Genomic DNA, 12,500 nt, shown 5'->3' with positions numbered 1-12,500 from the left:
AAGACCTCTGATGTGCAGTGGTATTGAGCGGTACTGAGTGTTATTACATCTGAGATCCAGCGCAGATAGCAGCGAGCAGATCCCAGAGCAGACTACACAGCCAGTGCTCGAAGCCAATGGGAACCAAAGAATAGAGAGGTCAAAGGTCAGAAAATGGCAGGCAGCATGAATGTCATTTCTGTATTTATGGCTGCGGAAAGGTTTTGGGAAGGGTTCGTTCTGGTAACTGTCCGGTTGCTCCTACACTCTTTGTTGGGGTGGGGTCGTGTGTTGAAGTGCATTATGGGGCATGTATTTTACTGACAGCGGGGCTGAGATGCTAATATGTATTTAACCATTATTACCATTTTATTAACAGTATGACTCTGTGCTTATCTGGGGTGATTCACAGAATGTCTCATCCATATGCACAGCTGGTGGTGGGTAATTACTGAAGCGATGCAGGTGAAGGAGCTGTGACCCTCCCTGGAAGTGATCCTGCAGCCCCACTGCAGCACCAGCTGTTTAGCTGCTGTGCCACTCTCTACTCCAGCACCCAGGACCCTCGGACCTGATTCTGACCCCCAGAAACATCCCACTCTGCCTGGGGTGAGGATGGGGTCTGATCAGGTCAGCAGGTGTGGTGCAGTGGGAATATTCATTTCCCCATCTCAGTTCTGAATTGGTTCTGTCAAGGTTCTGAATTGGTTCTGTCATGGTTCTGAGTTGGTTCTGTCACACTTCTGAATTTGTTCTGTCACGGTTCTGAATCCTGCAGTCACACCCCTCCAGCAGAGACCATGGTGCTGTTGTGACCCTGCAGAGGCAGGTTCTCTGGGACGTGGGGACGTCCATTTAGACTCGCTACTGCTCCTGACCTCCTGCGCTCAGTGCTGTAGAGCAAAGCTGGAAGGCGGGGGAAGTCTCATTGTTTTTGTATGGTCGTAGTGCTTTTCCATTTCGTTCCTCTCTAAACCGCATCCTCTCCTGTGTTCTGGTCCCAGCCCAGGAGGGACTGCACTAATTTGAGACTTGCTGGTCTGAAAGCCTCTCCTCTCTTCCCCTCCGTGACGATGGCCTCCCTGGGGCCCGGCCGTGTCGTCTTGCGGAACCCGAACGGGCACGTTTCTGCCCCTGTGCTTCCTCTCCGGGGGTTTAGTTTCCAGAGGAAGGACACAGGTGACATCAGGGTCCAGAGAGGACACGCAGCCTCAGATCCACCTGTGACACCTCCATGCAGTGCACGTAGATATCGGGTAACAAGATCGATCGCTCTGTTTGATTTTATATCTATTACTCAGAGAGCACATGTGCAAGTACACTGGGAGTGGGACAAAAACCGGAAGTCGCAACTGGACTTTCATTTATATTTATTTTTTAACATTTTTATTGGGCAGATGCTGCTGACATATAAAACACATACCAGAAAAGCAATGAGAACAGTAGAAGTACAGAGCAGGTTTTTAAAATAACAGATAAATGAATAGATAAAAATAAAATGTGTAACAGTACACCTCTAACCTTCCTCTTTCACTCGATCCAACCGCCTGCTTCTTTAGGCTGATGTGTTCAATCTGTACCTGTGGCTCTGATTCTCTGTCACTCTGTTCTGCGGCTCTGATTCTGTCACTCTGTACCTGTGGCTCTGATTCTCTGTCACTCTGTTCTGCGGCTCTGATTCTCTGTCACTCTGTACCTGTGGCTCTGATTCTCTGTCACTCTGTTCTGCGGCTCTGATTCTCTGTCACTCTGTACCTGTGGCTCTGATTCTCTGTCACTCTGTTCTGCAGAGGGCAGTTTGCATACAGGTATAGAGTTACTCAGCAGGTTGTAGGGTTTGATTTGACGCTGGAAACATGGATGGCATTGTAATCTGAACAGAGATAGAACCGCTGGATGTTTGCATGCTTCTGCTTTCTGTAGTAAGCTGTGTGTGTGTGAGAGAGAGAGGGCTGTTGGTGGCTGGGGTTGACCCCTGGGCGTCCGATAGAGATTTCTGGGAGGGCAGCAATGTTCTCCTCAGATTGTGGGGGGTATTAATAGCCCCCCCCTCAGATGCAGACATCACTGAGGGCTGGGTGATGACAGAGACACCTCTCCATCACCATGTCAGGACAAAGCATCTACTTACTCGCAGCAAGCTAGCGGCAAGCCTGTGCGTGTGTGTGTCTGTCTGTCTGTCTCCTGTGTGTGTATGTGTGTCTCCTGTGTGTGTTTGTACCTGTTTAGGAAGTTCATGTGTTTGTTCTCCATGGGTCACAGCCATTTGTGAAAGGTCTTCAGTGAGAGGGACCCTGTTTATCCTGATGTGGGGAATTTATAAAATGACAGGTGACAGAAAGAAACAAGAAACTCTCTCTCCCTCTCTCTCTCTCCTTGTCTGTTCTTCTGTTTTTCCTTTTCTCTCTCCTACATTTTTCAGCTCAGTTTGTTTCATTTGGTCATTTACAGTATTTTCAAAGGAGCAATAATTCCACAAACATGAACATAAATGTAAAAAGCATAGATAAACCATTCATAATGTAAGAAACAGAAGTACATTAACAGGCAGTGGCAAAGAAGACATTCCTGCTGTAGGTCCCTGTTTTTAGCTATTCAGCCTCTCTCTCTCTCTCTCTCTCTCTCTCTCTCTCTCTCTCTCTCCCTCTCTCTCTCTCTCTCTCTCTCCCTCTCCCTCTCTCTCTCTCTCCCTCTCTCTCCCTCTCTCCCTCTCTCTCTGTCTCTCTCTCTCTCTGTCTCTCTCTCTCTCTCTCTCCCTCTCCCTCTCTCCCTCTCGCTCTCTCTCTCTCTCTTGCTCCCCCTCTCCCTCTCTCTAATGAGTGTCCTTGCATCAGGCTTACTGGAGGGAAAGATTATAATGAGCGAGCTCTGTGCTCGTCTAGACCTCCTGTTTCCCAGAGAAGGGGGGAATATGCTGATGAAATCCGCAGAGCTGAGGGCAGAACGCTGCGGCTCCGGGCCGGGAACAGCACCGCCGCTCTGGTACTGATGGAAGATGGCAGCTACTGTTGCAGGAGAGAGACACATGAGGCCATGCGAGTGATTTCACAGTTTCGCAGTCCTGTAGAGAACAGGGCAGGAAGGGGGGGTCAGGATGCTTTTTTTTACATTCATGTTTGCAGTAGCACTTTTTCAATGAGAGGAGCCACATTAGTGCTCAGATTCACTGCATGAGAATCCTCAGGAAGGAATTTAGATCCCTGTGTGTGTGTGTGTTCGCGTGTGTGTGCGCGCGTGTGTGTGTGCATGGGTGAGTGTGAGGAGCAGGACCTTACAGTGACAGACCATGGTGGGATGTCCTCATGCTGACACATGTGCTTGCATGTACACACCTGACGGAGGTGACATTCCTCTGTGCGGGCCATGTGTCTGGCGGGTCTGTGCAGGCCATGTGTCCGGCCGGACTGTGCAGGTCTCCACCTGTTGACTCTGTCTCAGGTGAGCTGGAGGATCTCTGTGGAAGTGAGGCCTTTGCTCTCAGCATCCTCAGATCCGAGATGGATCCTCGGTCCCAGCAGAGGGCTGATCTCACGCTGCCTGTTCTTATTCCTGCTCCGACTTTCAGAGGTCCTGAGCAAATGGCAGGTGTTATTTTTATCATCTGAATAATTTAACAGCTACCTGAGAGAGGACAGTGGCTCGGATTACAGTCATTCGGTTAAAAAAATAACATTGGCTGAACATGGGAGCAACGTTGGTGCAACGCTGCAGGTGTGGCTGTGCTTCACACAGACCCGAGGGGACTGTGCGCTCCTCTCTACCCCATACAGCCAAGACCCGGCGGTTTAGCGTGATCACACAGACTCCAGCGGTCAGAGCAGCAGTGTGGAGCAGAAATCAGAGCAGCAGTGGTCAGGGCAGCAGTGTGGAGCAGCGGTCAGGACAGCAGTGTGGAGCAGAAATCAGAGCAGCAGCGGTCAGGGCAGCAGTGTGGAGCAGCGGTAATGAAAATGTATTCTGTAAAATAAGATAAATAACGAAATCCAGATGCACTCAGATTGTGTGCTGTTCTCCCAGTGTTACTTTTTTAACGGGGTGCTAACGTCCCAGCAGCACCCAGCCTGGAGCACAGAGGGGTCGTGTAGGTCCCGAGAGCAAGCGCACGCCACCTGGCAGAGGGGTAGTTATTCGGGACAGAGGGACGCGGCGCGGATGATATTTTCCAGGTGTTTAAGGCCTCCTAATCGAGCGAGTGTGAGTGCGGGGGCGGCTTGCTGCTGCAGCGCTAAATACATCACCCCGAAACAAAAACTTACACCTGGGCCTGGCCGAGGAGTCAGAGAGAGGGGGACGGGGGGGGGGGGGGGGGGGGGGAGAGGGAGAGAGAGAGAGAGAGGGAGAGAGAGAGAGGGAGAGAGAGAGAGAGAGGGAGAGAGAGAGAGGGAGAGGGAGAGAGGGAGAGGGAGAGAGAGAGAGAGAGAGAGAGAGAGAGAGAGAGAGAGAGGGAGAGAGAGAGGGAGAGAGAGAGGGAGAGAGAGAGAGAGAGAGGGAGAGGGAGAGGGAGAGAGAGGGAGAGAGAGAGAGAGGGAGAGAGAGAGAGAGAGAGAGAGAGAGAGAGAGAGAGAGAGAGGGGTGCCAGCGCATGCCACTCCAGCAGACCCACAGTGCCCTGTGGTAAACCAGCTTAACATCTCTGGCACATCTCTCCAAACGCCCCCCACCCCCCACCCGCACCACAGCCAGCCCGAGGCTGTGAATCTCCAGAGTGGGGACCGGACGAGGCGATCTCACACCAGCCTCGCCATCTGGAGGCTGATGGAATGCCTCCTGTTATTGCACCGTTTTCGCGTTGCGCAGAATGGAAGGGGCAGAGAGGCTAGAGTGGCCCTGCCCGGAACACACGCAGTGCACTGCGGCACTTACTGTAGGAATACATGCTGTGTGTGTGGTTAGTGTGTGACACCCCCCTTCCCCCACCCGAATGTTTCAGCGTTACTGTTGCAACACTGCTACACTCTGGTGGGAGAGCATCAGGTCAGGGCGGAGTCCCACTGCGTTTGGGTGTGGTTACAGGAAGTGAGAGAGGGAAGTGTCTGACACATTGCAGTAATGATTTCTTCAGGTCAGAGAGGGTTTCTCAGTGCATGATGCATGTGTGTGTGCGTATATATATATATGTCATTACAGCCATAGGATAGACATGGATTCCTGCTGGATGAATGATACATAATGTAATCATAAAAAACTTACAAACTTTAATTCAGTGTCTTAATTTCCATGAAATCAAAGCATGAAGGCTGCGTGTGATGTGGATATAATACCACTTTCATTTGGCTTGGAGTCTGATGAAGTTGTCGCACCTGGCTGTGGGCCAAGGTTTTTGACCCCCGTGTGGACATCAGAAACATGAAAAGAAAGGGGAGAGAGGAGGGGCGGGTGGGGGGGGGGGGTTGCAGGGGGGGCAGCTGGATAAGCTGACACGGAAAAGAAGGGCTAAGTGTGATTTTTATAGTCCTGGATGGGACTGGATTCTCAGGGTTTAGTCAGTTGTGTCGGGATTGTCTGAAAATCTTCCTCCCGAATCTTCGTTTGGAACTTCAGTAATTATTGACAACATATATACACATAGACCGCACAGAGAGAAAAGGCCCAAGCTTGGTTATAAACAGCGGTATCAGACCGGAGCTCTGTCCCGTGGCCGTGAGGGAAGGCAGGTGATTTCACACATTTTAATCCTGAACAGACTGCAGTGTAAGCTCCACAGCTCCCACTGTTCTTCCTCTCTGTGTGAAACCACAAATGCAGTACTACAGTCCGGGTTTGAGGGGACTGGTCTTCTCATGGCCCTGCCCCTTAGGGCGTGGCCTTCACACCTGAACCCTTCTTACAGAGCTTCAATTATGGTGGCTGAGGGGGTGGGTTGGAGTAGGGTGTTGATGGGATACATATTTCATGAAAAATGTTGGATCGTTAAATGTTAAATAGACAGCAGGTGAGTGTGTGCCTGATAGTACTGTGTGTATGTTTGTGTGTTTGGGTGAGTGTGTGTGGGTGTGTGTACTTTTCTGCTTCTCTCCTGTGGTGTTGGGCCATTAGAAACTGTAGTATGTGATTATGGCATTAGCCTGAGCTGTGATGTGTGGTCAGCTCCTGTTTCTCGTTTTGCTGGGTCCTTGTGCTCTCCTGGTTTATGGTTATGGCCTGTTTGTGTGAGATGCACTGTGGTTCTGTAGTGTAGAACGAGCCAAATGACTGCCACCAGCAGACATGAGCTTCTGGGTGGGGTTTTGTTCCTTTTGAAATCTTCATTAACTGGGGCTGAATGAACCCTTAATTGAAAAGTGATCTGGCTTTGGCATCATTCTTATCTGATTGAAGTCCTTGTTATTGGGGGCTTGTTTGGACTGGTGGAAAGATTATCATAAATTTGCCTCCTCAACTTGAATTAGTGATACAGATTAGAATTCAGTTTAATTGAGATTAATTAGCTCCTCTGATAATTATATAGAGTTAGACACTTAATTGAATAACTGCAAACAAGGCTAATTGAGAGAACAGCTCTGGATCGAATGGGCCCATATTAACAAAAATTAGATGAGGAAACACCTTGATTTTTTCCTTTTTTGAAGCAGACAGGTAGAGATCAGTGAGTCGTTGGTAGGACGTGGCTCCACCCTGTTTGGGGTTCATGAAGCCTCATTGTCTGGTCTCTGGGTCACACGTGGGCGTGTCTGGTCCTTGAGTGGTGCTAGTGTCCTGGATCAGCTGAGAATAATGACATTCATTTAGACAGGAAGTTCCCTCACCTGTTGCACCAGGTGTGAACCTGTTTCTCATTTTAAGGTGACTGACACCTGCAGAACTCAGCTCATTGGCCAGTGTGGCTCCTTAAATGATATAATGAGGCATGTGTTTTTAGGTGTGGCTGGGAGTAGGGGGCAGGACTGGGGGCGGAGCTGTGGTCTGACGGACATGGCTTCTATCTCCGCAGGATTATCCATGAGGATGGCTTCTCTGGAGATGATGTGAAGCAGTACAAGCCCGTGGTCTACAGCAACACCATCCAGTCCCTGGCCGCCATCGTCCGAGCCATGGACACCCTGGGGCTGGAGTACGGGGACAAGGACAGGAAGGTGAGTCACCCTTCCTTACACAACTCTCACACGCTGTAACACACATCTCTCACACACACTTACACACCTCTCACACACACTTACACACCTCTCACACACACACTTACACACCCTTACACCTACACACAGCTCTCACACACAGTTACACACCCTTACACTTACGCACCTCTCACACACACTTACACACATCTCTCACACACACAGCTCTCACACACACTTACGCCCATCTCTCACACACACTTACACACCTCTCACACACACACCTCTCACACACACTTACACACCTCTCACACACACTTACACACCCTTACACTTACGCACATCTCTCACACACACTTACACACCTCTCACACACACTTACACACCTCTCACACACACTTACACACCCTTACACTTACGCACATCTCTCACACACACTTACACACCTCTCACACACACTTACACAGCTCTCACACACACTTACACACCTCTCACACACACTTACACAGCTCTCACACACACTTATACACACTTTTCACACACACTTACACACCACAACACGCTCTAACACACACACACTTACACACACTAGCACTTACATACACTACGTGGTGCTCTCACACACATTTACACACACATACACACACTCTGCAATGCTGTAACACACACACACATATACATGCACACCATAACACTATATGACATACACATCATAGTAAAACTCCAGACTACAATATATCCTACAGTAAGACTACAGTATACCTTACAGTAAAACTACATAAAATACTAACGGGACAAAGACACACTCAGAGACACACACACACACACACACACACGCACACACACATTCTCTATGGTCCTCTACATGTGTGTGAAACTCCAGGTGTATGACAAAATCATCCACGTTTTGCTATGAACAGCGCTGTGTGTGTGTGTGTGTGCGTGTGCATGCCTGCGTGTTTGTGTGCTGCTGAGATACAGATTGCATGTCTGCGCAGAGCTGCGCAGAAGGCCAGCATTAGCAATGTGTGTTTGCAGAAGCAGCTGTCCACTGCTCTGCGGCTCTGCAGAGATAAGCTGCTGAGACTGTCAGCTGCTCAGACGAGCTCTGCATTACCTGGAAGGAGTGGCTCTGTGGATCAGGGGTCAGAGGTTAGAAGGGGGCAGCACGGGGTCAGCTGATTGCTGTCGTCTGTCTCTTGCCTGACAGTGAGGACTTTTAAACTAGAGATGGTGGCTAAACTCCCATCATGCCTTAAACCAGAGATGCTCTGCTACCCTAAAGTGTGAATCCGCAAGGACCTGAGAAATGCCCCCCCCCAGCCACCCCCTCCCTCCCTGTTCTCTGCCTCTAAAAATAGAAGAGATCTTTGTCCTGTTCAAGTGGATTTTATTTTTAATCAGATCCCTGCCATCAATACCCAGGGGTGAGATGTCTCAAATCTTCCCTCATTACGGCCGATATTGATTTCCATATCCTTCGTTTCACTGCTAAATGCAGAGCCCTTTTTTAAACAGCAGATTGTTTCCACACAGGAAACGGCAGTGGGAGGAGGGAGGGGGGTGTATTAGCCAATCACAGACAGAGGTGACAGAGAGGATTACTCTGTGTCCCAGTGACCATGTGACCTCTGAGTAAGGTGTGGGTCATCAGGGCTGACAAGCGGCTTCCGTTCGTCCACCTGAGCGGAGAGAGGGAGTGAGTGAGGGAGAAAGTGAGAGAGAAGCACAAGAGAGAGAATCTGATAGGGAGGGAATAACCCTTGACAGGTTATTCAGGTTATTCAGATATGACAGGACAATAAAGCGTTTGAAATTAAATTGAAAATGGGAAGTGAGAGAGAGAAAGGGACAGAATGATGGGGGGGGGTGGATCTGAGGGGGGCGCTAACAAAGAGGCCCTGTATCCAGGAGTTGCGATTAAAAACAGATCAACAGGGAGACTGTGTAAAAATGCCAGTCTTATTTTTATTCAGCTGGTGTCAGAGTTTACAGCAAGCATTCCCTGGAATATGGTGTGTGTGTGTTTGTGTGTGTGTGTGTGTGTTTGTGCGCGTGCGTGCGTGTGTGAGAGAGGCTGGAAATGCTGTGTGTGTGTGTGTGTGTGTGTGTGAGAGAGAGAGAGGCTGAAGGTGCAGATGTTTACCGTGTGGGTAAAGTAGGCCACGATGTGCCGTCTCTGCTGACCCAAAGGCATCAGCACCTCTCCTCTAACACACACACACATTCACACACACACACACACACACACACACACACACACACACACACACACACACACAGGCATACACACACACACACTCACACACGCATACACACACACACACACACACACACACACACACACACACACACATACACACACGCACACACATATACACACACATACACACACGCACGCACATTCTCTCTCTCTCACACACACACACACACACACACATATATCAACACATTTACACACACCTGTCCACTACCTTTGACTTTTCTATTGAATGTGCTTCAGAAAGGACTCTCTGTCTCTGTATAAATGAATGCAAATTTTATTCCTGTTTCTGCAGAGCTAAATATAACTCATTAGCCAGCGGTGTGTACGCATGCAGGCGTGTGTATTCTCCCTCATTTCCCCCAAACAGCTAGCCAGTCTTTACTGAGCTAGCTCTCATTTCAAGTGTAAGGAGACAGAACTCCCGTTCCTGTCCCCGTCAGCGAGTGTCGCGTCTCGCATTTGTTCCCCGTGTGTTCCCGGTGTGTTCCCGGTGTGTTCCCTGTGTGTTCCTCGTGTGTTCCCGTGTGTTCCCGGTGTGTTCCCTGTGTGTTCCTCGTGTGTTCCCGTGTGTTCCCGGTGTGTTCCCCATGTGTTCCCGTGTGTTCCCATGTGTTCCCCGTGTGTTCCCGTGTGTTCCCCGTGTGTTCCCCGTGTGTTCCCGTGTGTTCCCGGTGTGTTCCCTGTGTGTTCCCCGTGTGTTCCCCGTGTGTTCCCGTGTGTTCCCGGTGTGTTCCCCGTGTGTTCCTCGTGTGTTCCCGGTGTGTTCCCGGTGTGTTCCCCGTGTGTTCCCCGTGTGTTCCCCGTGTGTTCCCGTGTGTTCCCGGTGTGTTCCCCGTGTGTTCCTCGTGTGTTCCCGGTGTGTTCCCCGTGTGTTCCCCGTGTGTTCCCCGTGTGTTCCCGTGTGTTCCCGGTGTGTTCCCCGTGTGTTCCTCGTGTGTTCCCGGTGTGTTCCCTGTGTGTTCCTCGTGTGTTCCCGTGTGTTCCCGGTGTGTTCCCGGTGTGTTCCTCGTGTGTTCCCCGTGTTGTCCTCGTGTGTTCCCGTGTGTTCCCCGTGTGTTCCCGTGTGTTCCCCGTGTGTTCCCCGTGTGTGTTCCTCGTGTGTTCCTCGTGTGTTCCTCGTGTGTTCCCCGTGTTGTCCTCGTGTGTTCCCCGTGTGTTCCCCGTGTGTTCCCGTGTGTTCCCCGTGTGTTCCCCGTGTGTGTTCCCCGTGTGTTCCTCGTGTGTTCCCCGTGTGTTCCCCGTGTGTTCCCGTGTGTTCCCGTGTGTTCCCCGTGTGTTCCCTGTGTGTTCCCGTGTGTGTTCCTCGTGTGTTTCTCGGTTCCCGCGGTGGCTGGAAGTGGGCTGCCCCTCGGTGCCAGCGCCGTGCCAGGTGGCTGTCTCCCTCTCGGGGGCTTGTTGACATTCTCTCTCGTCTCTTGCTGCGATCCTGGCCTGTTGCCATGGCTACCCAGTGTCTTGCCTCCCTCTTGTCACATTCCGCAGCTCTGTCTCCGAGGGCGATGTCATTCCGGCTACGGCCGTGTCGAGACTCAGCATCCCTGAAATGCAGCACCAGCTTAGCTGCACTGAGCGTTTACACCAACCATCACTCTCTCAGTGTATTTAAAGAAAACAGAAGATACTCCAGTCCTGGTAAAAACACCCCGGTACCAATAAAGATACCCTGGTGCCAGTAAAGATACCCCGGTACCAATAAAGATACCCTGGTGCCAGTAAAGATACCCCGGTACCAATAAAGATACTCTGGTCCTGGTAAAGATACACGGGTTCTGGTAAATGTGGCACTGGTTTGGGCTCTCTGGTTCTGTCTGAGCTTGCGGTTGCTGGCTGTCCAGCCCAGCTGCATCAAGGGGCACCATGTTTGGGCCACACTGACAGTCGTGACGGACTCTTTGGACTCAGTGCCACGGCGAGCCGTCTGGCCAGCTGGTTCAGACCGGTGATTCCATATGGGCCACCCCATGTCCGGGGTAAAACTGCCCCTCCTGGTCACAGAACCTGTCCCCCCCCCCGGGGTCACAGAATCTGGCTCCACATGGTGTGACCAAGCCAAGCTCGAGCAAACACCCCCATCTGGCCCGCACCAGACCATGTAATTACCACATGCAAATTTATGCAGAAAGAGAAACGGAAGATGAAATTAGAGAGCCGTGCTGAGGGGGGGTGCCTTTAATTGGCTGCGAGAAGCAGGACCTGAAGCGGCAGAGTTAGAGCACAGCGTTCAAAGTCACGGCAAAGACGCGTCCCGAGCAAGCCGGCACGGCGGACATGAGAGCAGGAACGCAGCCGGTCCCGGGATCCCGCCTTCCTTAAAGGCTCCCTTTAAAATGGCTTCCCGCTCTGCAGCTCGCTGCCGAGCCAGCTCTGCGCAGGCTGTGTGTGTGCGCCTCTGACTGGACTCAGGTCAGTTGCACGCTGGCGGTGTGGGCGTGGCCTTCATTGTGACATCACACAGGCTTTAGAGGTTATTGATGTATTGATATGAGGGTGCAGAGCTTTGAAGAGGCTGCTAAAGGTGAAAGGGACTATGGATTTCGGCTTACACGTGTGAAGGTCAGTTCTTTCAAACCCACAGTCACAGCGGCCCTGTGCTGACTGCAGAATGTGGGTGCATTCTCCTGTTCTCCAAAAACGCAGCATAATCCTCAGACTCATGAAGAGAGCCCGTCCCTACCCCTCTGCCCGTGAAAAGCTCTCTGAGGTGAGAATGTTGTTAACCAGCACAAAAGCAATGAAAACTGAACAGGTTCAAAAATAATTGCTGAGAACGCAGTTCAGTCTACGACTGGATTCATTCATCAGTCAAACAGTCAGTCAATGCACCAGCGTCTTGAGATAAAATATAAAAGGCTGTTAAAAGGCTGAGAAATGTATGTCCGCGGCAGAGACAGCTGCACTTTAAGTGACTGTATCAGCTTTGTTTTGCAGGTAATTACGGCAGTTTGGGATTTGTAATCTTGGAGAGCAGCATTAGCGTGTTCCCTGTTGGTGGTCATTAAATGCATTGAGTCAGAAGGTGTTGTGTGTGTGATGGCAAATCGAGAATGGAGGCCAGGGAAGGTGACTGTGGGAGTTTGCTTTTGAAAGATGTTGACGTTCTAATGAAGTGTTTACTGTATGACCTTCACAGTATGGCTGCAAGCATCAACAGACTGCGCACACACATCACACACACATACTAGCGGTAATCATACACACACACA

The 12,500-nt window shown here is 50.6% G+C and overlaps 1 protein-coding gene across 2 annotated transcripts in view; it reads left to right on the top strand.

Moving 5' to 3' along the window:
- Nucleotides 1-12,500, top strand: part of gnao1a (guanine nucleotide binding protein (G protein), alpha activating activity polypeptide O, a) — an 83,226-nt gene that overhangs the window by 16,564 nt on the left and 54,162 nt on the right. For both annotated transcript variants that reach the window (XM_036543339.1, XM_036543340.1), the window contains exon 3: nucleotides 6,911-7,052. In XM_036543339.1, coding sequence (XP_036399232.1) covers nucleotides 6,911-7,052 — 142 coding nt within the window. The remainder of the gene's footprint in view (nucleotides 1-6,910; nucleotides 7,053-12,500) is intronic.

This window comes from Megalops cyprinoides, chromosome 13, assembly GCF_013368585.1.
Source record: "Megalops cyprinoides isolate fMegCyp1 chromosome 13, fMegCyp1.pri, whole genome shotgun sequence".
In the NCBI taxonomy this organism is placed as follows: Eukaryota; Metazoa; Chordata; class Actinopteri; order Elopiformes; family Megalopidae; genus Megalops; species Megalops cyprinoides.
This window is presented reverse-complemented; position numbering and strand designations above follow the sequence as displayed.